Source organism: Gorilla gorilla, chromosome 15 (assembly GCF_029281585.2).
Source record: "Gorilla gorilla gorilla isolate KB3781 chromosome 15, NHGRI_mGorGor1-v2.1_pri, whole genome shotgun sequence".
NCBI lineage: Eukaryota > Metazoa > Chordata > Mammalia > Primates > Hominidae > Gorilla > Gorilla gorilla.
Window position 1 is genome coordinate 106,277,490 of NC_073239.2, and position 25,011 is coordinate 106,302,500.

The 25,011-nt window shown below is 43.2% G+C and overlaps 1 protein-coding gene across 12 annotated transcripts in view; it reads right to left on the reverse strand.

Annotated features, from left to right (window-relative positions):
* FOXN3 (forkhead box N3) overlaps positions 1-25,011 on the reverse strand; it is a 460,655-nt gene that overhangs the window by 178,008 nt on the left and 257,636 nt on the right. For all 12 annotated transcript variants that reach the window (XM_019009497.4, XM_055361192.2, XM_055361190.2 and 9 more), the window contains one exon: positions 16,942-17,078. In XM_019009497.4, coding sequence (XP_018865042.1) covers positions 16,942-17,078 — 137 coding nt within the window. The remainder of the gene's footprint in view (positions 1-16,941; positions 17,079-25,011) is intronic.

The window sequence follows — 25,011 nt, forward strand, 5'->3', positions numbered from 1 at the left end:
CACACACAAAGGAATATTATTTGACCTTAGAAAAGAAGGAAATCCAGCCATTTTTGACAACATGGATGGACCTAGAGGACATCATGCTACATGAAACAAGCCAGACACAGAAACACAAATAGCACATGATCTCACTTATATATGGAATTGTAAAAAGGCAAACTCACAGAAACAGAGAGTAGAAGGGTGGTTACCAGGGGTTGGGGTTAGGGAGTGAGGCGGGCTGGGGGAAATGAGATGATGTTGGTCAAAGGGTAAAAACTTGCAGTTATAAAATGAGTAAGTTGGCTGGATGTGGTGGCTCACGCCTGTAATCCCAGAACTTTGGGAGGATGAGGCAGGTGGATCACTTGAGGTCAGGAGTTTGAGACGAGCCTGGCCAACATGGCAAAACCCTGTCTCTACTAAAAATACAAAAATTAGCCAAGTGTGGTGGTGCGCACCTGTAGTCTCAGCTATTCGAGAGGCTGGAGCAGGAGAATGGCTTGAACCTGGGAGGTGGAGATTGCAGTGAGCCAAGATCACGCCACTGCACTCCAGCCTGGGCGAGAGAACAAGACTTCATCAAACATAAAATAAAATAAAATAAAATAAAATAAAATAAAATAAAATAAAATAAAAGCCCTAGAGACCTAATTTACAGCACAGTGACTACAGTTAATAATACTGTATTTTATACTTTAAATTTGCTAATAAAAGAGTAGATTTGTTTTGTTTTGTTCTTTGTTTGTTTTGTTTTGAGACAGAATCTTGCTCCGTCACCCAGGCTGGAGTACAATGGTGCGATCTCAGCTCACTGCAACCTCCGCCTCGCAGGTTCAAGCAATTCCCTGCCTCAGCCGCCCCAGTAGCTGGGATTACAGGCGTGCGCCACCACACCCAGCTAATTTTTGTATTTTTAGTAGAGATGGGGTTTCACCATCTTGGCCAGGCTGGTCTTGAACTCCTGACCCCATGATCTGCCCGCCTCAGCCTCCCCAAGTGCTGGGATTACAGACCTGAAAAAGAGTAGACCTTAACTATTTTCATCACACACACACACACACACACACACACACACACACACACACACGGTAACTATATGAGGTAATAGATATGTTAAACTGTGGTAATCATTTTACAATGTGTGTATCACAACATCACACTGTACGCCTTAAATATCCACAATTTTTATTCATCAATTATATTTCAATAAAGCTGGGGGCACAGAAGGACCAAAACCCCCCCAAGTTTTCCAAGACTAATTGTAAAACAACTCAGTGGTCCAGCACATTACTTTCAGTTGAGTCTCTCAAACTGAGTATCATTCCTACACCTGCTTAGATTACTGAAAACATCCTCACATGTAGCGTTTGGCCACAAGTGGTCTATTGAACTTGGCACAGCCAAAATGACCAACAGTGCTCATCATTCCTACGATCTAAGTCTTGCCTCAGCAAATATGCTATTTACAAACACTATTTTGATAATTATTTAGAGCTTAATTTTTATACACTTGGGTCAACCAGAAATCAGCCAGGCATTTTTGGAAGAATCTTCACTGCTTGTTCCTTAACAAAATAAAATTAACCCTGTGTCTTTAATCCATTTTATGACTTCAATATCAAATAAAAGGATGCTAATTATATCTATTCATTTTTATTTCACAAATATTTACTGTGTACAATATTGGAGATTCAGGATGGTGGTTAGAGAGATTTTCATTTTTAAAGAATGTTAACAAAATATATTGCTCTAACAACAATAATTTTTTAAAAAAAATCTAAATTCAAAAGATGGTGAGAGGCCGGGCGCGGTGGCTCACGCCTGTAATCCCAGCACTTTGGGAGGCCGAGGCGGGCGGATCACGAGGTCAGGAGATCGAGACCATCCTGGCTAACATGGTGAAACCCCGTCTCTACTAAAAATACAAAAAATTAGCCGCGCGTGGTGGCGGGCGCCTGTAGTCCCAGCTACTCGGGAGGCTGAGGCAGGAGAATGGCGTGAACCTGGGAGGCGGAGCTTGCAGTGAGCTGAGATTGCGCCACTGCACTCCAGCCTGGGCGACAGAGCCAGACTCCGTCTCAAAAAAAAAAAAAAAAAAAAAAAGATGGTGAGAGTCCTTGTCAGTTCTCCCTACAGACATATCAAAAACAAATACATATAAGAAATGATTAGAAAGATAGCTGAAGTATAGACATTTATTCCCAAAATGACTGAGAGTTTAAGAGGAACAAAACAAGAGAAAACGCTCATTTGCTCTAAGAAGAATTCATGGGCAAGAAAGCTTTATAATATGGTGAGGTTTGACTCTCTTTTTTTCTTATTAAACAAACGTATAAATAATCCCTAAAATATTGTGTGATTCTCCCCACCCTACATTCGCTTTTCGATTTTGTCTAAAACAGAAGTGATCCTTACACACACACACACACACACACACACACAAGCATTCATAATCCTTAGTCACCCCTTCCCCATTCTCCTAATGGTGCCTCCATCCATCCATCCATCCATCCATCCATCCATCCATTCATCCGTCCACACAGAATCCTCTCTGCTTCCTCCCCACGCCTCCCCCATGAATTTCCATGGCTCTCCCTCTAATTGTCATTGTTCCCTCACCATTGCCAGTTTCCAATGGCAGGAACTCTCACCTCCCATCTCTCTTACTCTCACTATGCTACAAACCCTAAATTCCTTTTTAACAAGTGATATGTCATTCTTCCTTTCCAAAGCTCATGGAAGAATGTTTCTGCAGAAGACAGTGACCACAAGGTGGCAAATTACCTTGAGAAGAACTCAGGCTATGGGGTCAGAACAGTCAGATGAGGCCGGCTCAGGTCCCAGCTCAGCCATCTGCAAGCTGTGTGACCTGCTCTTTATAGGCACGTGATAGCCTCTCACATGCTGTCTGTATACCAAGTCTGACACACAGTAGGTGCCCAATAAATGCTTGGTTTTCTGCCTCTCGATCAAAATCCAGAATGGTTTGGAGTCCAAAGCAGATGGAATAAAATAAATTTAAAATTCTTTACAGTCCTATAGTGCTAAACAGCTTCCTTTCATAGTTCATTTCTTAGAAGCCTAGAATATCGGATGGAAATAGATTTTTGTTTTACTCTACATCAAAGAGTTGTATTAGAGAAATTCAGGTTGGTTTTCCTATAACTTCAACTTCAACAACTCTGATGATGGAACATGCCACATCTAAGGGGTGAGGGTAAGAAAGGGTGGTGTTAGAACGAGGGAACTTCAAAGGGCTTTAATAAGAATAAAATTCCATTGGAGTCACTGCATGTCCAATCCTTCCTTTCTCAGAACAATCCATTAAAAATCAGGGAGGGGGAGGTGCCCAAGAGAGGGGTCCTTAGGTAGTCAGGCCATGGTATGCCGCCAGAATGCCTCCAGAAAAATCAGGACCTCTGGCACCACAGATTTGTGAGTTCTGAACACAGATTTGGTAGTACAAAGAATTGCGATCTTCCTCTTTTAGCAGGTAGAGAAGGATAGCATTTGGGTGACTTTCTTCCTATGGGATCAAAGTGCGACAGGGAGATTTCCTGGGAGAGAAAAGCAAGATTGGGAGCTGGGAGGAGCCGGGCTTTGTTCTCATCAAAGAAGAAAAGAATGTAGGGGAAAAAAACTAATGAGTGACTGCCAAGAGATTTAAACACGGATTATGTATCTGGTAGAGAAAGAACACAATTGAGTGTTTGGGCTGGCCTGGGGTGAAAACTTTTCCCATTATGACTGGGGCAGGGAGAGCTCCGGCGCCTTACCTTTCAAGTGCCAGTTCCGCAGAAATGTACAGAGGAGCAGAGGGAGGCTTCTTTTCAAAGGAATAATGAACAAGACAAAGCTGGAGCAATTCCTGGCCTGCACCACCTTCAGCACATTTGCATTCTCTTTTCTTTTCTTTTTTTTTTTTTTGAGACGGAGTCTTGCTCTGTCACCAGGCTAGAGTGCAGTGGCACAATCTCGGCTCACTGCAACCTCTGCCTCCTAGGTTCAAGCAATTCTCCTGCCTCAGCCTCCTGAGTAGCTGGAATTACAGGCACGTGTCACCAAGCCCAGCTAATTTTTGTATTTTTAATAGGGATGGGGTTTCACCATGTTGGCCAGGCTGGTCTTGAACTCCTGACCTCAGGTGATCTGCCTGCCTCAGCCTCCCAAAGTGCTGGGGTTACAGGCGTGAGCCACCGTGCCCAGCCACATTTACATTTTCTACGGCAGCTGCAAAATGTTTCCTCCTGTGACAATATTTGGTGCCTTGGAGTCAACAGCCTGGAATTTATAACCTTTCTATCCCAGGGCAGCCTGATGGGTGTCTTAGGCTTGAAGAATGACCAGGTCCAAACAGTCTGGCCTCGTGCATACCCAGAGGGACACTCGGACCTTGGCAGACAGATGGGGAAGTAGATGGAAGGTCAGAAACACCAACACTGCAAAATTGCTAAATTGTCTTTCATAGAGTCCAGCTTCTCCCTCCCCCTCCAAACATCTGGACTTGTGACTGTAAAGGGGAGGAGGGTAGCCAATGATTTCTGGCATCCCAGAGCAACTAAAGGAAAATATTTTGCACTACTCTTATAATCTATGCTATGCATTCTAACAGAAATCACTGATAAATAATATATTTTGAATAACACCTACATGTGAAGTTTATAGCACCAGGAGAACTTGCAAACAGTCCTGGTTTTCACAGATCTTAAATCTAGGGGAAAGCACAGAACATAAAGTATAAAAAGATTCCTCACAATACAAAACCATATATATAAGGGCCAAACTGGTATGCAGCCGGCTGGGCACGGTGGCTCACGCCTGTAATCCCAGCACTTTGGGAGGCCGAGGTGGGTAGACCATCTGAGGTCAGGAGTGCAAGACCAGCCTGGCCAACATGGTGAAACCTCGTCTCTACTAAAAATACAGAAATTAGTCAGGTGTGGTGATGGGTGCCTGTAATCCCAGCTACTCAGGAGGCTGAGGGAGAAGAATCACTTGAACCTGGGGGTGGGCAGGGAGGCGTGGAGGAGGTTGCAGTGAGCCAAGATCATACCACTTCACTCCAGCCTGGGTGAAAGGGTAAAACTCTGTCTCAAAGAAAAAAAAAATTTGGTACGCAGCATTTGCAGAAACAAGACTGCGCAATTATTAAAAGACAGTGGCAATGGTGAGGAAGGAGAAATCAAATTCAATGACTTTCCCTGGGCCAGGCACAAGGGCTAGGCATTTGGTACATCATTTTACTTAATTTAATCCCTAAAGCACTCGTTTAAGACAAGTATTCTTTTTGTTGGTTTGTTTTTGAGACAGAGTTTCACTCGTTACCCAGGCTGGAGTGCAATGGTGCGATCTTGGCTCACTGCAACCTCTGCCTCCTGGGTGAGTTGCTGGGATTACAGGTGCCTGCCACCATACCCAGCTAATTTTTGTTATTTTTAGGAGAGACGAGGTTTTGCCACGTTGGCCAGGCTGGTCTCAATCCCCTGACCTCAGGTGATCTGCCCGCCTCGGCCTCCCAAAGTGCTGAGATTACAGGTGTGAGCCACCACGCCCAGCCTAAAACAAGTATTCTTATGCCACAATGAGTAACAAAACAGAGGCTCGGGGACCAGAGGCTTCAGGTAACATGTCCAAGGTCACACAGCTAGTGAGTGGCCCAGGGAGGCTCTAACCTGAGCCTCTTTCTAGACCTAACTAAGATCTGCTCTGAGCCTGCTGCGACATTGGCCAACCTGCAGGAGCTGGGAGGAAGCATGGTGACCCTCCAGTCCCCGCCTGCACCAGAGCAAGCGTGTGGTTCTCTCGGATCCTGCTCCTTCCAATGCTGGGGAGGCAGAAGGACCTCTCTGGGGCACTAAAGCTCATGGGAGACAGGCCCAGGACAGAGTTTCTGACTCCTGCTCTACTGCGGGCAGGATCGGGCAGGCGGGGAAGCCAGAGTCACGCTTTGAGAGCTTCAGACTGTGGGATCTTTTTCATTTCTCTGCTTCCTCACTGCTACCTCGGACTGGCCTCCTCCTCCTGAGGGCGACAGAGCCGCTGTGCCCATCTGCAGCACCAATTCGGGGCCACTCCCCTGCAAATGCAGGTGAAGCTAAGCCTGGGCTGGAGGCCTGGGGGCTGGTGAATGCACCAAAGCCAGGCCAGAACCCCCACCTCCCACGCGGGACTCTGCTGGGAAGCTTGAAATGCAGGGAAATCTCTTGATGTGTTTCTCATCAGTAGAAAAGAATAGGAGGGTTTGGGGGTGGGGGGCAATTTCCAGTTCAGAAGAATCCTAAGATAAGAAACTCTGCTCTCCACACAGTTCAAACAAACAAACAGAAAGCTTGCATTCAGAAGACCCACAGCCGCAAAGAGAAAGAGAGAGGAAAGAGAAGGAAGGGGGGTGCAGGGGAAGGAGGTTAAAAAAGCTACTAAAATTTGGGAACGTTCTTTCCCCTCTGAATGTGTTTTTCCCATTCATTTTTCTTCTGCCCAAACTGGTTGGGGCGTGTGTTCTGAGGGAAGGGGGGGAACTGATGTGTGTTAGAGAGACATATGTTGGAATAAGCAGCTCATAAACAGACTTTGACCAAAACTTTCCATTTAAAAGTAAACACACAGGAAACATGTCTCAACTTGGACTATGGTGATTAAGCAACTCAATTTGAGAAGATAAGGATTTTTTTTTAATGTGTCTCAATGGTTTATGGAGGTTTTCTCCAGATGATTTAAAAATCAGCAAAAGTTAGGAATTAATGTGGAATCTCTGATGCTTCCCACGCTCTTTCCGTACCTCTCACATCCATGGCAGAGTCTCAGAGATGCTTTGACAAATAATGCAACACGAACCTTATGTAAGAAAAACAAAAGGTTATGAATGTGATCAGAGACTCTGGCCAAGAACATGTGCTTCCACAAAACAAGGACACCAGTTTGGCTCTTCCATGGAGATTTATGCAAAGGGTGGGTGTTATTCTCATTAATTCAGTGGATAAACAATAGGGGGGAGGTTGGGATGATTTGATGGACAGCTTTTGGAAATGATCTTCTGCTTGGCAAAACACTGCCGTGATCATTTTATTCACACGGAAGGAAACGCAAAGAAGTGTCACTAAAACAAGGGAGGTAATTGTAGGGCATGAATCAAAAAGCTGGATGACACAGAACGAAGAGTAACTGAATTAGTCCCATCACGGTCTTGAAATCTGCACTTAATTTCAAGAGAAGAGCCTGACCTCTCATTGCTGGCTAACAAAGCTATGCATCTATTCCCTCAAGTTTCATTTCCACCTTATAAACTACAAACACCATGTTGCAGAGGGATATGCCTCGACTGTCATGGCAGCCCAAGAAACTCAGAAACAACATCTCAAGAGCTGGAAGGGATAACCCTGCAGTTCTCCAGTAAGAGTTAAATCTTGGGATGACCCTGGCAGCTGGTTGTCTAGCCTCGACTGGCATCCCTGGGGGTAGCTCATTCTACCTTCATCCCCTTCATCTGTCCAGCCACCCATCAACTCCAGCATTTACCCAGCTTCTGTTATGTGCCTGGCACACTGTCAGATGCTGTTCTGTCTTGACCCCAAATCCTTCTTTCTATAACTTCGATCCATCAAGTCCAAATCTGTCCTCTCTGATGGTGAGGATGGCTGGCATGCTAACCTTCTGAAGGTGCTCTTCCCGGGTTACACATTCCCTGTTCTTCAACAGTAACACATGGATGCCCCCTGCCAGCCTGATCACTTTCCTTATCAATCCCCCATTCTATGTTCTTCAAATCTTTTATGAATGATGGGTTCCACTTCCCATCTAATTATACTGCACCTCTACTTCTTAATCTCCCTCCTTTGTTAATCTAGAAAGTCTGCAAGTATTTAGTGTGACCAGAACTTGGAGAAGACAAAATGCTGAGATCAAAAATATTCTATGAGACCATCTTAGATGTGCTGCTAACAGGTTTTAATTTTCTATTATTGATGAAAAATTTGCCATTTTTAAGCTGCTACAAGACAAAGTGCTGCCTGTTGTTTCACATTGTACACGGTTGATTTCATGCACTTTTGACAGTTTTCCTATTTCTAACATGAGGATCAATTTCTCCTCCTCTGGGAAGGCGAGGGGTTTGACAAATATGCAGAATGCAGGTGAGCCCCACTTTGCAGACACTTCCCCCTCTAACGATGCCTAAGGCGTCGCTGTGCTCAGGAATCCTTGGCTGGCTATCCCGAGAAGTAAATACTCACCAAGCAAATCTGCAAAGACTCCAGGCACCTACTAGGCCCATCAACACTGCAATTTTCTTCTCATGAGGTATTGGAAACACAGAGTTTCTTTGGTATCCATCATCTCAGGAGTTAGGTCAATGGAAATTTATCTGTAGTAGACTTAAAGAACTTCTAACACTTTGGCTATTAAAATACAAACCAGGGACTGAGGGCACCCCAGGAGGTCAGAAGATAAAAAGGTAACTCGGAGTGGTTCTCTCAGTCACGAGTTTGACTCAGTACCTGAGTAAAATAGATATAATCAGCCCGGCTACTTAAACATTCAACTTTCAAAGTGAGTGTGAAAACAGAATGAAATTGGATGACTGGGCATAATATTCATGAGCTACCCCTGATACAAAGTGCTCAAAGATAACAGGGACTGTTTTCCATTTAAATAAAACAACACAGGATTGACTCAGAATTAAACGTACAATGAACAGCATACCGAAGGCAAAATGCTGAGAACAAAATTATTCTATGAGACCAACTCAGGAAATATAATGGAAGTCAAAAGACAACATGATTTGATATGAAAATAAAATTATAGCCAACTAATGGATTTTTAAAGCTCCCACTGTCAATGAGCACTGTGTTTTTTAAAGAGTGTGCCCTTACAATTTAAGCCTTTCCTATTCTTCATCCCCTCCAATTTTTTAACAAAATATAATGTATATTTGGAAGTACTACCACTTAAAAAGCCCCAGTATTCAATCCCACATCTACTTTACTGCATTAATTTACCACACTCTTCTACCTGTTTAGCACCATGAAGCTTCATATTGATTTTTTTAATTTAATATTCTTTTAAAAATTACTCCCAGCAAAAAGTGCTGTTTAAACATAATCTTTCAAAATGCATAATGCCTCATGCTTTTAAATTAAACTTATCCAAAGAAGTGTATTGAATATGAGGGGCAATTAAAAAACTATTTCGGGTTTCCATCAAATATGTTGCTTTCAAGTAAATATATTTGTAATAATGAAGCAACTAATCTAAATCCTTGCATTCTTTCTTTATGCTTGACTGAATTAACACTTGCAATGACACCACAATCTAACAATTAAACTCCTTCAATGTAAGTTAAAACTGATTTCATTGTGGCTTCGCAGTGCTTCTGCCAACTATTAAACGCACAACACTCTGAATAACTAGAATGAAAGATGTCTTATAAATTAAAAAATTATTGGATCCTATCCAAGCAATGAATAAGCTATTCCTTGCTGTGTGCAAATTCAGCATTCTGAGTGGAGGAATTAACACCGTTATGTTAACAAGATTAACATTTTAAGGATTTTCTAATCTTCTAATTGTCTAAAAGGATGAGTTCCCTAAACACCTCAGTACCTTCCCCACCTCCTCCCAGTGCAATTCCCCCATCTACTATTCCCAGCCTCACTATGACAGCCAAAGATTATTTACCTGGTGAACAATGACTGATAACTTTGTTAATTTGAATATACAGTGACCACTCTGTACAATTTCTATACCCTTAGCAGTATTACTCTATGAAGACATTTAAATTAAAAAAAAAAAAAAAAAGGACATCAATAGGGCAGCAGGCAGGATAATAGAACTTGCTGAGTCAGCACCAAAATCTGCCATTTTCATTAAGAACCTCAATATCAGAAAGGCCAAAATCTTTGGAGAGGCCATTAATGTGTGTGGTTTTGTTTTTTTTTTCTTTTTTGCGGCTCATTAAATTCCTCTGAGGAAGCAAACAGAAACAGCTAAAAGGAGAAGCTTAAATGTCTGGAATTTATTTTTTTTTTTTAAAAAAGATGAGAGTAAAAGAAACTTTATTTTGGTTGGTTGGTTTGTTTTGAGACAGAGTCTCACTCTGTTGCCCAGGCTGGAGTGCAATGGTGCAATCTCGGCTCACTGCAACCTCCACCTCCCAGGTTCAAGCAATTCTCCTGCCTTAGCCTCCCGAGTAGCTGCTTGCAGGTGCCTGCCACCACACCCAGCTAATTTTTGTATTTTTTGGTAGAGACGGGGTTTCACCACGTTGGCCAGGCTGGTCTTGAACTCCTGACCTCAAGTGATCCACCCACCTTGGCCTCCCAAAGTGCTGGGATTACAGGCGTGAGCCACCGCATCGAGCCAAGAAACTTTCTTGAAATGTTCTAACTCTGCAAATTTTATAGTCATCCAAAAAATAAATCTTTAGACCTAGATCAGCAAATGAGTCTTGTGGATTTTTCTAACTTTGTACATGTTAAGCCACAATACTTTACATGAAATATAGAATATGATGTCATTATTTTTACATTGAAAATTTTAAAGCAAAAAAATGGAAAGCTCATTAAAGAAAAAAAAAACCATCTCACTCAGTTTCTGACCATCTAACACCCAATCATGGCCAATCCATCATGGAGGCCAAAGGTACGTAGGATGCTGGGATTTCTTTAAACACAAAACAACGCTGGCTCTGAAAACCAATCATCCAGGAAACTCTCCATAAACCATACTGTTTGATTAAATGCAAAACCTGTTCTCCAACCATGGTGAGAGAGGATTAAAATGTTTTTCTGGAAACTGACTTTGGATTGGTGCCTATAGCAGAGAAGGTATTACATAAGACCCATATATATGTCACTCTCTAAAAACAATCTGTTGTCATAAACATTATTATGGGGAGAGCTGCTGTTTATAGGGTGTTAATGTAGTGTTACAAAGTTTAAATACCCCCACTGTAAGTACCAAAATCACAAAGTCAAGGTCACCCATTGAGGAACTGTCTTTTCATTTAACTGTCAGACATTGAGAAAGGTTAGAAAAATAGAAATTTCCTAAAAAGTTGGTGGGAATGTCGACTAGAACCGAGTGTAAAATCAGAAGGCAATTTGGCAATGTCTACTGGAAACATTAAAATACGCATATTCTTTAATGAGAAATGACGTATCTAGGAAGGAGGGGCACAGGCAACATAAAGATTAGAACAGCTCAGTGGACTTTTCCGAAGAGGTACGGGCAAGCAACCCAAATACACCACCCCTCCTTCCACTTTCCAGATCTAGATTCCGAAGGCCCCACGCCAGAGTCTCCTTGGCAAAGGTGTAGATTCCCCAAGCAAGCTGGCGTGGCTCGGTGTGCATGAGTAGCCCAAGCTCAGCCACGGGTACTCTACAAAGCACAGTGGAGTGCCATTTCACAAAACTAACGTTCCAAGAACTGTAGTATCCAAACTACAAAGAGACCCCTCGTGTGGCTCAGCAGATCTTCTAGAGAATGAGGCAAAAGCAAGAGCCCTTCACAATCAGCTCTTCGCTAAAGTAGGTCAGGCAACTCTCAGTGATGCAGTGATTTTACTTTTCATTCTACCAAAAACAATCGGGATATTTAAAATTGATCAATGAGTCTGCATTTTGGAGACTGCTTTAAAAAAAAAAGAAAGAAAAGTTACAAAGATAGCACAGAAAGCTCCTGTATACCCCTCACTTAGTTTTCCCCAATGTTAACACCATATATTACTAATAAGACACTTGTCACAACACTGGTATACTACTATTTTTTTATTTCAATAGTTTTTGGGGTACAGATGGTTTTGGGTTACATGGATAAATTCTTTAGTGGTGATTTCTGAGATTTTAGTGCACTTGTCACCCCATAGATAGTCTTTTATCCTTAATCCCCCTCCCAACCTTCCCCCTACTCCCCTCCGAGTCCCCAAAGTCCATTATATCATTCTCATGCCTTTCCTTCCTCACAGTTTAGCACCCACTTATAAGTGAGAACATACGTTTTCCATTGGTTTTCCATTCCTGAGTTACTTCACTTAGAATAATGGCCTCCAGGCCGGGCACAGTGGCTCACGCCTGTAATCCCACTTTGGGAGACCGAGGTGGTGGATCACAAGGTCAGGAGTTCAAGACCAGCCTGGCCAAGATGGTGAAACCCCGTCTCTACTAAAAACCACAAAAATTAGCAGGGCTTCATGGTAGGTGCCTGTAATCCCAGCTACTCGGGAGGCTGAGGCAGGAGAATCACTTGAACCTGGGAGGCAGAGATTGCAGTAAGCCAAGATCGCGGCTCTGCACTCCAGCCTGGTGACAGAATGAGACCCTGTCTCAAAAAAGAAAAGAAAAGAAAAGAATAATGGCCTCCAGCTCCATTTAAGTTGCTGCAAAAGACATTATTTTGTTCCTTTTTATGGCTGAGTAGTATTCCATGGTGTATATATACCACATTTTCCTTATCTACTTGTAGGCTGATGGGCATTTAGGTTGGTTCCATATCTTTGCAGCAGCAAATTGTGCTGCTATAAACATGCAGCATACTACTATTACTATTAACTAAACTGCACAGTTAATTCATATTTTGCAAATTTTCCCCTAATGTCCTTTTTCTGTTCCAGGATCCCATCCAGGACATCATAGGACACATTTGCTCATCATGTCTTCTTAGTCTCCTCTGGTCTGTAACAGATTCTAAGACTTTCCCTGTTTCTGATGACCTTGGGGCTTTGAGGAGGATCAAGTTATTTTTGTAGAATGTCCCTGCTGAAGGACAAAATCATTGTTTGATGTTTTTCCCATGACTAGACAGGGGTTACGAGTTTGGGGAGAAAGACCACAAAGCTGAAGTGCCAAATTTATGATGCCCTACGAGAGGTACCTGGTATCAACATCACATCACTGAGGATGGTACTTTCATCACCTGTGGCATACTGTTCACCAGGTTTGTCCACTCCAAACTCCCTTTTCCAACCTTTTCCATGCTCTCATCTTTAGAAGTAGGTCATTAAGTGCAGCCATTCCGGGAGTGGAGAGTTCCGTCCCACCTCTTTCAGTGGAGAAAGAGCTACATCAAGCATTTGGAACCCTCTGCATGGGAATTGTGTCTCTTCTCTCATTTATTTGTTTGTTTATTTATTCAATCATTTATTTCTATCAGTCTGGACTCATAGGTATTTATTTTATATTTCCAGTTATAATCCAACACTATGTTATTTATTTTGCTGCTCATCACTGTCCCAGCTTTGGCTACTAGGAGCAACTTCAGGCACCCTGCCTTCAGGCACCCTTTGACACCCCTGCCCCCCACCCCACCATTTTGTTCTTTAAATATTTCCTTACTTTCTGCTTCTCCGTATTTTTTATCAGCAAAATGTCTCCCTTAAGAAAAGGGTTGCTATGGAGTGATTTATGCCTCCCCAAAATTCCTACATTGAAGATCTAGCCCCCAGTACATCCGAACATGACCTTATTTGGGAACAGGGCCATTGAAAATGTAATTAGTTAAATAGGATGAGTCATTACGGGAGAAAGATGGGCCTCTAAGCCAATACGACCAGTGTGTCCTTACAAGAAGGGAAACTTTGGACGTAGACACCACACGGAGAAAACGAACGCCAAGTGAAGGTGAAGGCAGAAATCAGAGTGATGTTTCGACAGGCCAAGGAAGGCCAAAAGCATTCCAGCAAAATGCCAGTAAACCACCAGAAGCTAGGAGAGAGGGGCGGAACAGACCCTCCCTCACAGCCCACAGAAGGAACCAACCCTGCCGACACATTGGTCTCGGACTTCCAGCCTCCAGAACCTAGAGACAGTAAGTTTCTGTTGTTTAAGTCACTTGGTTTGAAGTACTCCACACTGAGCTCTGCACTTTGATTAAAAACAATTCACAAATTTGGTATCAACAAAGCAGGTGTGGAAGAACATCCTAACATACATTCAAAAGGGCACTTTAGAAAACAGAGGCATAGGCCGGGCGCGGTGGCTCACGCCTGTAATCCCAGCACTTTGGGAGGCCGAGGCGGGCGGATCATGAGTTCAAGAGATTGAGACCAGCCTGGCCAACAAGGTAAAACCCCAGCTCTACTAAAAATACAAAAATTAGCCAGGTGTGGTGGCGCCTGCCTGTAGTCCCAGCTACTCTCAGGAGGCTGAGGCAGAAGAATCCCTTGAACCCAGGAGGCGGAGGTTGCAGTGAGCCAAGATTGCGCCACTGCACTCCAGCCTGGCGAGAGAGCAAGACTCCGTCTCAAAAAAAAAAGCAAAAAAAGAAAACAGAGGCATGGGTGTACACATCTCAATATTTAGCATGGTATTTGGATGTGAGCAAGGTCTAGGCAGTGCTCTCAAATGTCTCGCTTTTCCCGCAGCATTTCCAGCCACCTGCAGCTCAGTTCAGAGTGACATTTGCCAAGCACACCTGCGAGTCCTAGCAATAACCGCCCATCTAGTATAATCACCATCTTCTTCAGGATGCTAAGTACCAGCCCCGTGAAAGCCAAGCACTTCCCAGGTACCCCTCACAGCGATCCAGCAAGGGGCTGACGGGTGATTCCCCGCATCACAGTGGACTCAGCCAGATCACGTCAATTCGGCATTTTGGGGTCCCTGTTTAATGACTCGGTGTTTCACTTCCATCTTCTCTAGGTCATGTCAACAAGTGGCCTGATGGCTTAGAATTGAACCAAATGCCACATAACTGTAAGACACAGAAATATTGTACAATTACCCAGTGTTCAGTGGCTTCAGTGCAATTTCACACACTAGAGGATCCTGAAGCAAACTCTCAGCTTTCAGATGAAGGGATGACAGTCCCCAGGAAAGAGAAAGTGACTTGTTCTCATGGACTTAAGGCATGGAAGAGGCAGACTAGAATCTCATCTGTCATCTCCCTCCACCGCCAGTGACCTCTGTGGAGGTGAAATCTAAGCACCGCATGGGCAGAAGCAGAAACTGGTTTTTTCTTTCCCCTCAGTCAACTGGGGATAAAGGCTGGAGGTGACGGAGTGGGGTCTGAAATATTCCTTCGGAAATGATTTTCATTACAAAAGCTCTGGTTCATCTGCATTTTTATGTCTATATTAAAAATCAAATGAAGTCATTAAGCTAAGGCCAGCTCAGAATGCCTCTCGCCTGAATATGCATTCCTGTTCCAACCCCCAGAGCTCCTCTATAATCCTTCGAATTATTAAATAATTACTATGTTTCCCTCGGGGTCACATTTGGCAACAAAATACTGGTCTAAAGGAACCAATGACATGACCCAGTGAGTAACACTCATGTTCTTAACTTCCTAGAAGCAAAGGGAGATGAAATATTTCCGAGGTGCAGAGTGGAAAAGCCAGAGAAGGGTATTCCATGCAGCTGGAGAGTCGGGGGGTGGGGGTAGAATGACAAAGAAACATGAGAATCTGGGAAATATTTCCATAATTAGTGTCACGTCCTCCTTCACCAACCTTGTACATCGGCAATTCTCCACTCTAATCCTGGTTCTCTTCCATCTGGGGAGTGGCTATGGCCACAAGGAGAAAACCAAGCATATGGCTCTGTCCTTCTGGACATGTCTACGACGTTGGCTGGGCTGCTTTGGAAAATCCCACTTTCTCTCCTACAGCTATATGACCTCAAGGTGTCATTTCGAATAAAGTATGCTTCCACTGATTTTTATGAACACAGACAAAAGCTGCTACAACCTTCCCCCCCACACACCAAACCTTTCAAATCAACTGTAGTTGCTATGTAAGGTTATTTGTTTCTAAGGCAACAGTGTATATCTAAGTACTAATGGCCTGTCCTTTTGCCAGGCAACAAACAGCCTTGTGATGCAACTGCACCTGTCTCGGCTACGCGTTACTATGGAGACGCTCCAGTTGCTATGGGTACCATCACGCTAATCGCCTAGCAAAGGCAGACATACAGCAGTCTTCTCAGAGAGCCCAGCTGTTCCTCCCTGTCTCTTGCTGAAGACTGATTGTCTAGGCCTGTGATGGAATGCTTCTCAACTGAGATGCAGAAGAACTTCATTAATGCCATTTCAGAAGATCACTTTGTGCTCCCTCCTGCAGAACAAACAGCAGACTAGGAAAAGAATCTGCAAAGAAGTGGACTGTAAAATTCCTGAAGTCTATGACATCATGCCATCCCTAATTAACCTCAACTTGCAGTCCAAGGATAATTCGTCTTAACTAGGTGGTTACGATAGAAACATTTCTATACATTTTTAAATATTTTTTTGTAGAGCTGAGGAATGCATTTCAAATTCAAGCACTATGTATTCATAAAAATCGATCTTAAAAATTTGGTTCTGATTATTTGGCTCTCTTTTGGAGTCTAACATTAAGACACTTTTTTTAAAAAGTGACAGGCTACTTACCCTCCCTTCCAATGATATATTTGTAAAAATGGTACCCATGACCTTACTGTCTCAAACAAATGGGCACGTGAGGAGGATAAAATGTCTCTATTGTTTCTACTGTTCTCCTTGAAGAAGCAAAGACCAAGTAACCACAACAAAATGGTCACCTGGGAGCACCGTCTACATGGAGACTGCGAAAGACAACAGTGGGGACAACTGAGTGAGCCTCCACTGAATGTCTGCAGAGACCGGCCAGATGAGGGGATGATGGAGTTGCCTGCTTGACTCGTTCCTGTACTTTTATCCCAACAAAACACGACACACACCGAAATGTGAAAGCTGTCAACTTTTCTTTGTAAATGTTTCTACCCAGGAAGACATGATTTCACCCACCATGAAGCCTTCTGGAAGCACATTCCTCTGACGCTGCAGCAGCGGTAAGGTTTGTAGGAAATACAGCAATGGATATGCCTCCTAATAATACTTAATTTCTTTCTCATTTACCTGCAGTTATTTTTAAAATCTCATACGGCCTATTAAATTAATTTCCGCGCAGGTCTCTGCCAAAATAATGCCATTTCAGTAGACCAAAAAAAAGAAGTCTGAATTGCTTACCTTTGATATGCCTGAGGACAGGTGGGAGGTGTATTGAACACGTGTGGGTGTGGGTGATAAGGTGTCTTTTTCAAAGCCTGAATTAGATTTTGTCTATACTCTGGGTCTATGCACCACAACGACCCTTTCCCAATACTCTGCAAAGAAAATTAAAATACAAAGGCATTAATAGAGAATTATTAAGTACTTTGCAATAAGTAGATGTATAGCTATTATCACTTATTTATTTTTAAAAGCTTCTCATTTGTTGACTGTTTGCCAGCCTTAAATATTATACTGACAGTAGAACTCCATAAAATGCACTTCAATCTTACTTGTATTATGTTTGATAGGCAAAATGAACATATTATTACCAGGTTATGGTGATACAACAATATTACAATTTTCATACCCAAACTACCAATAAAATGAGAATCTCATTGTTTTTCAGCGTCAACATTGAAGAACATGTGCATTCTCTTCTAAAAATGAATTTAACTGTGTCAGATTTCTAAAGTTTGGGGAAAAAAAAAAAGAGGGTTGAGACACCCCCAAAAGTCCATCTCTGCTCCTGAAATTTAGTTATGTTTTAAAACCATATGACATCGGGACCATTTTATAAAAACAGAAAAGTAATCCCCTTGTTTTTTTCCAGCTTACTCACAAAAGAACGACATTTACTCTTGGAATGGAATTCTGTAATTACCTTCCCTAAGCAACAAAAGAACTCAGTCAGCAATGGTAAAGCCCAACTCAGAATCCACTATTTATTTTTTGGATTCCTCAGTTCCCAGCAATCGACTCCAGCCATTAAGACTTGAATCTTTAGAAGTCAAACTTTAAAATGCAAATTTTCGAAAACCGTTCTGTGGAGAGAGGGAGGCTTCCTGTGAGGCCCACTTCCTGTGAAGCGTTTGGTCTATGGACAGCCTATTTTTAAAAATGTAAGTCCTTCCTTTGAGGCTCCCCTGGAACTGGCAGCAGGCCGACGGGCAATCGTTCCTCTGGCCGCACACTTTCAAGTGACCGAATGTACCCAAACTGTTTGATAAGGTCATTTGTAAATATTTACTGATTTGCAGAGAAAAGAAGTTAAATTACATAAACCCGTGCCCACCTCCTGCTTTCAGCCAACAGTAAGATTGATGTTGTCCTCCAACATTTAGAAAGCAAACAAGAAACTGTTTAACTAACATGGGGGAAGGGGACAATCCAAGAAAATCCCACTGAAGGAGCTGTAAAAACAAGTTACTCCTAAAATCTTTTTAAAAGTTTAAAAAAATCTGTGTTTCATCATCAGTTCACCCGAGTAGTTTCCTTACAAACATTATTCACAGAGCCCATTAAAATATTTTATTATCAACAACATCAGCAAGCCGTGCAACTGGAATTAACTCTTTCTGGTGCAATGAGAATAGGAGAATTGCTCAAAACCACAGCCAGGGGCTGGAACCTCTGACCACTCTAGTCACCCACCCCCACGTGCAGGCCTGACCCCAGACACAGGTCAGAGTCTGGCTGGACACTCTATGTTTAAACATCAATGTTCTCAGTTTAACCAACCGGATGTTTAAAGACCTGAAAGATTTCAACTTTGGAAAATTCAACATTCCTATGTGTTTTTTCCTTTCACGCACACATTCTCAAACCCAGAATAGTTCAGGGGGAGCAGTGAGACTTTGCAAGTAAATCAGGCGGGCCACTCAATAATCTGCCCTGGAAGCTTCATCCCTTCCTTTGGAAAAGAGCTGTGCAGAAGAAAGCCAAAAGCTAAGGAGTGGAGAGGTTTGGGGGGAAAGACAGGAGACAGGTAACTACCAAATTTGGAAAACATAAAACAAACCACCAAATCCTGTCAACAGTAGGGGTCTGGCCTGATTCCATCAAAGGCTCCCGGTGGAGCCCTGGGCCAGTGGGACCTGCCTTTCTGATCCCTTGCACCCAAGGCTCCAAACCAGCAATAGCTACACTGAGGGCCATGGCTGACATGTGACCCAAACATTTCTGCAATGATACTGTCTCAATTCTGGAAACCCAATGGCTTTTGTTCTCATCATGGTGGCTTTCAGGGTGGGACCATTTAATCTTAACGCTACAAAAATAATATGACAAAGAAAGGAAGGACAACCGGTTGGCCTTCTCAGGGAAATAACCGTAAGCCAAGAACGTGGTTTCTCCTAATCCTAACCTAAATGTTTGTTTACTGTACCCTTGTATACCCATATTAATGTATGCTACCATTTAAAAGCTAAGCAGATTGAACCCAGGAGCCAGAAGCTGCAGCGAGTGGAGATTGTGCCATTTGCACTCCAGCTGGGGCAAGAACAGTGAAACGCCATCTCAAAACAAATAAATACATAAAAATAAAAACAAAAGCTAAGCAGAATAAACCCCCAGGACTGTGCAGGACATTCACAAGGTAATTGATCCAGATGCAGAGAGGCAGACTGAAGAATAGTAAGAACAGGTGATCTGAAGCCACACAGACGTTTCCTGAGTGGCCCTGCACAAATCACAGCGCCATGGGAAGTCTTGCTTCCTCACTGGTAAAACAGTGACCTACTTAGAGATAGCTGGGAGGCTCAGAGATGGCATAATATAAAACACCTTCAGTAGCGGCCCTACCTACAGGTACTCAATAAATGGCAGACAGCATCATGAAAATCTCCTTTTGGACACAAGAAAGACAATGAAACTGGCTTACAATGTCTTTCATTGAACCAAATCTGATGGATTTTCTTCTCCAACAGCAGCGGTGGGAAGGGCCTCCAGCAAACAGATGGGACGAGTGAAGATAAAATGATCATCTATTTGAATGCAGTGGTGGTCCTGGCTCAACAAATGCACTGGAAAGAGCTTTTTGACATTCTCAGCTCCCCCTCTATTTTCATCACTCCCTACATCTGCTTTCTATGAACCCCACACCCCACACTCACTACTGGGACTTCTCCCTTGCTAGGGAAGCTACTATCACTGACTCATGACTACCTGGCTGCTGAAAGTCTTTTGCCCAGGTCTCTGCACTGTCAACATCAAGCTGAGGTTTAATTCCATACTTGGTCAGTTCATTGTGGCCATCTCCCAAAAAAAAATTTTTTTTTTGAGACAGTCTCATTCTGTCACCCAGGATGGAGTGCAGTGATGTGATATCGGCTCACTGCAACCTCCCCCTCCCAGGTTCAAGTGATTCTCGTGCCTCAGCCTACCGAGTAGTTGGTATTACAGGCGTGCGTCACCATGCCTGGCTAACTTTTTTTTTTTAAGGAAAGAGATGGGGTTTCACCATGTTGGCCAGGCTGGTCTTGAACTCCTGGCCTCAAAGGATCCAAATGATCCACCTGTCTCAGGCTCCCAAAGTGCTGGGATTATAGGCATGAGCCAGCACACCAGGCATCTCCCAACATTAACTGAAGAAATTTTCTCACGCTTGGATCATAAGGTTCCTACCCTGATCTATTTGGCATTTTACAATAAGAAAGGTCTGAAATTGCTGATAGTTTTTTACAATCCAGACACTAATTTCAACATATCTCATACTTAGCAATGCTGGCATTCCAAAGAGGAAACAAACAAACAAAAGACATCTTTAGGACACACCCACGGGAACCCTGTGGGTGCCACCAGTAACCACAGCACAGTGTCAGGCTGAGCTTGGAAGGACCATGAGAAAGGCCGGCACCACGTCTCATTTTCAAGCATTTTCTTGGGTTTCATGTAACAGTTTGGAGTAGTAAAATGGTTTACTTGAAAACTTTAAAAATGGAAATATGCAAAGGATAGAATGCTCAAGTTTCTTAGGCCAGGAAAAATTACATTTAATGTTCCTAATAGGAGAGAGAAGGCTATAACTTGATTATAGTTGTGTAGTAAGTTTGAGAGTTGGAGCTTTCTTAGAAAAATATCTGCATCTCATCTGAAGACAAGAATATGGAATGCTTTTTTTGTTTGTTTTTTTTTAGACAGAGTCTCGCTCTTGTTGCCCAGGCTGGAGCGCAGTGGCACAATCTTGGCTCATTGCAATCTCCGCCTCCCAGGTTCAAGCCTCTCCTGCCTCAGCCTCCTGAGTAGCTGGGATTACAGGCACCCGCCACCACGCTCGGCTAATTTCTGTACTTTTAGTAGAGACGGGGTTTCTCCATGTTGGCCAGGCTGGTCTCAAACTCCTAACCTGAAGTGATCCGCCCACCTTGGCCTCCCCAAAGTGCTGGGATTACAGGCGTGAGCCACTGCGCCCAGCCGTGGAGTGCTTTTTATTAAAAAAAAAAAAAAAAAAAAAAAAAAGGAAATAGGCCAGGTGCGGTGGCTCATGCCTGTAATCCCAGCACTTTGGGAGGTCGAAGTGGGTGGATCACCTGAGGTCAGGAGTTCGAAACCAGCCTGACTAACATGGTGAAACCCCATCTCTACTAAAAATACCATAATTAGCTGGGTTTTGTGGTGGGTGCCTGTAATCCCAGCTACTTAAGAGGCTGAAGCAGGATAATCTCTTGAACCCAGGAGGCAGAGGTTGCAGTGAGCTGAGATCGCGCCATTGCACTCCAGCCTGGGCGACAGAGTGAGACTCCGTCTCAATAAATAAATAAATAAATAAATAAATAAATAAATAAATAACTGTGAGGGCCATACACCATTAAGTGTCGGGGAATTCAAAATAATAAGGGAAGAATATTCATTTATAGAAAAGTATGCGTGTGTATTCACACTCACATTTTTGTGTGTATATATACACTAACACCCCCAGAAAAAAAACTGGGAAAAATTACATGGAAAAATGAGTAAAAAAAATTATGGATGAGCCCAAGTTTCTTTTAAAATTAAAAACCACCTGGGGGAATAAAAATCAACTCCCTGTTAAAAACAAAAAATCAATGCACAAAAAGAAAAGCAAACAAGAGCCCATAATTGTAGGAAGAAATGGTTAGCAAAAAATGTTAAAAAAAAAAAAGTAATTAAATCTTTTTTTTTCTTTCTTTGGAAATGGAGTCTCACTCTGTCGTGCCCAGGCTGGAATGCAGTGGCGCAATCTCAGCTCACTGCAACCTCCGCCTCCCGGGTTCAAGCGATTCTCCTGCCTCAGTCTCCCGAGAGGCTGGGATTACAGGTGCCCGCCACTATGCCTGACTATTTTCTCTTTTTTTGTATTTTTAGTACAGACAGGGTTTCGCCATATTGGCCAGGCTGGTCTCGAACTCCTGACCTCAGGTGATCCGTCTGCCTTGGCCTCCCAAAGTGCTGGAAATACAGGCATGAGCCACTACGCCCAGCCTATACTTTAAACATTGTTATTCAAACCGTGGGCCAGATACATTCATGGGTCATGAAATGAACGGAATGGATCATAAGCAGCACTGTTTTAATGGAACAGAATGTAACAAACTAGAACCAAATAGAATGGACTACCATATATCTGCAGTAACATATAGTGAAATTTGTATTTGCATAGTTGTGTATATACATGTTTACCGATCACCAAGTAACATACACTTCTTACTGGGAAGCCGGGTCAACAAAGTTTGGTATCCACTGATCTAGGACAGTAGTGTCTGGTTGTGTTTTTTCCCCCTTCTCACCACTTGTGAGGAAGAAAGCCCCCTATTAGCAACAGTGGAGGACTTACACGTGGCTCTGGGGCAGTGCCTAAGGAACGGGGATAAGGAGGCAGGCCCCACGTCAAAGTGGAGCAGGCACCACCTCTGCCCAGGCCTGTTCTGCCCTGGCCAGGGAGGGGTAGCCTGTAACAATTTCAGTTTGTGCAGAACATTCAGGTATGAAAAGAAAAAAAAAGAAAAAAAAAAAGACAAAAGGACCAAAAAAAAAAAAAAGTATGATTTTTAGACTTTAAAATTAAGACAGGCCAGGCATGGTGGCTCACACCTGTAATCCCAGCACTTTGGGAGGCCGAGGTGGACAGATCACCTGAGGTCAGGAGTTCAAGACCAGCCTGGCTAACATGGTGAAACCCCATCTCTACAAAAATACAAAAATTAGCCGGGCATGATGGAGGGTGCCTGTAATCCCAGCTACTTGGGAGGCTGAGGTGGAAGAATCACTTGAACCCTGGAGGCGGAGGTTGCAGCGAGCCGAAATCGTGCCATTGCACTCCAGCCTGGGCGGCACAGCGAGACTCGGTCTCAAAAAAATATATAATAATAATAATTAAATTAAATTAAATTAAAACAACACAAAGTTTACATTTTATAACAACCTTATTATGCAGATGATATTTACACTTCAGAAATATTTAAGACAATTGTAACCCTGTAAAGCTGATGAGATATTAAAACAAGACAAAAACTGAAAACGAAATGGAGTGGGGAGCTGGGTGTGTGTTGGTGATCTTGAAACAATAGCTTTTGATGTTTCTGACACACCATTTTGGAGGGTGCTTCTAACACTACCCACCTTCATTCATTCCTTCATCATACGCTCATGCATTCATTCATTCATTCCTATGGTGCCTACTACATGCCAGGCACCATGAAGGGTCCACTTGTGAATACAAAACAATACAAAAAGGAGACCGCCCTCCTGAAGCTTGGATTCTAGAAGGGAAAAAACACAGTAAGTAAAGAAATAAATAAGCAAGATTATGACAGACTGTAATACCTGCTAGGAAGGAAACAGAATAAGCCATGAGTTAGAAGAGAGGAAGTTGCTGCTGTGTGAGAAATAAATGGGCTGGAAGTGGCAAGAGCACCTGCAGAGAACTGATATGACGGTCCAGGACCAAGATGACCATGGGTGTTGGTTCGGGTGGGCAGCAATGAGACGGAGAAAGGAGGACAGCTCCCGAATGTACTCTGAGGCCAGGTAGTGGCTCACACCTGTAATCCCAGCACTTTAGGAGGCCAAGGCAGAAGGACAGCATGAGTCCGGGAGTCTGAGACCAGCCTGGGCAGTACAGTGAGACCCCATGTCTACAAAAAATAAAAATAAAAATTAGCCAGACTGCTGCTTGAGCCCAGGAGTTGAGGTTACAGTGAGCTATGATTGTGCCACTGCACCCCAACCTGGGCAACAGAGCAAGACCCTGTCTCTTTCTTTAAAAAAGGAGATAGAGCAGGGCGTGGTGGCTCACGCCTGTAATCCCAACACTTCAGGAGGCTGAAGCGGGTGGATCATCTGAGGTCAGGAGTTCAAGACCAGCCTGGCCAACACGGTGAAACGACATCTTTACTAAAAATACAAAAAATTAGCCGGGCACGGTGGCACGCGCCTGTAATCCCAGCTACTTGGGAGCCTGAGGCAAGAGAATCGCTTCAACCTGGGAAGCGAAGGTTGCGGTGAGCCGAGATCGTGCCACTGCACTCCAGCCTGGGAAACAAGAGTGAAACTCCATCTCAAAAAAAAAAAAAAAGAGAGAGAGAGCTAGAAACCTGATAAACAGCAGTTGACACTGGCAATGCAGATCAAGTAGGAGAAGTAATTGATATTCAGTAATGGTGTGGGATCATTTGATTTTCCATATGAAAAAATATGTATATAAACATATATACTAACCGGGTTTGTGTACATATACTTTGTGATGTTCTCATGATGATGCAATTGCCTAACGATGTATTTCTCAAAACATATTCTCGCTATTATGCAACGCGCGACTGTATCTGGAGGAATGGACTGCATAAGCCACCTCTCTCCCTTCTGCTATACCCTCATTGACCCCAACCTTTCTAGCAGAAGCTCATAAATGTCATGGTAGGCCTGAGATTGTCTGGCTTTAGAGGTTTAACATCAACTGGTTCCTCTGTAATAGGGGTTAGTAAACTTTTCTTAAACAACTTCTCTTTCCGTTACCAGCCACCTCTAATCCATGGCCAGGTCCAACGGCTTCTCAAAGTACATTCTATAGTCTCTGTAGGTCACATGGTCTCTGTTGCAACAACCCAACTCTGCCACCATAGCACAAAAGCAACCATCAATGTAAACAGATAAACGTGGCTGGGCTTCAGTAAGACCTTATTTGCAAAAACATTATCCATAGTTCACCGCCCACTGCCCTACAGCTCCAATACTGGTACCCAGGACTGACACTCACAACTCCCAGTTTTAGGAAACTTAAAAACCAGAGAAGGAGTTTTCAGGGTTAAGGGA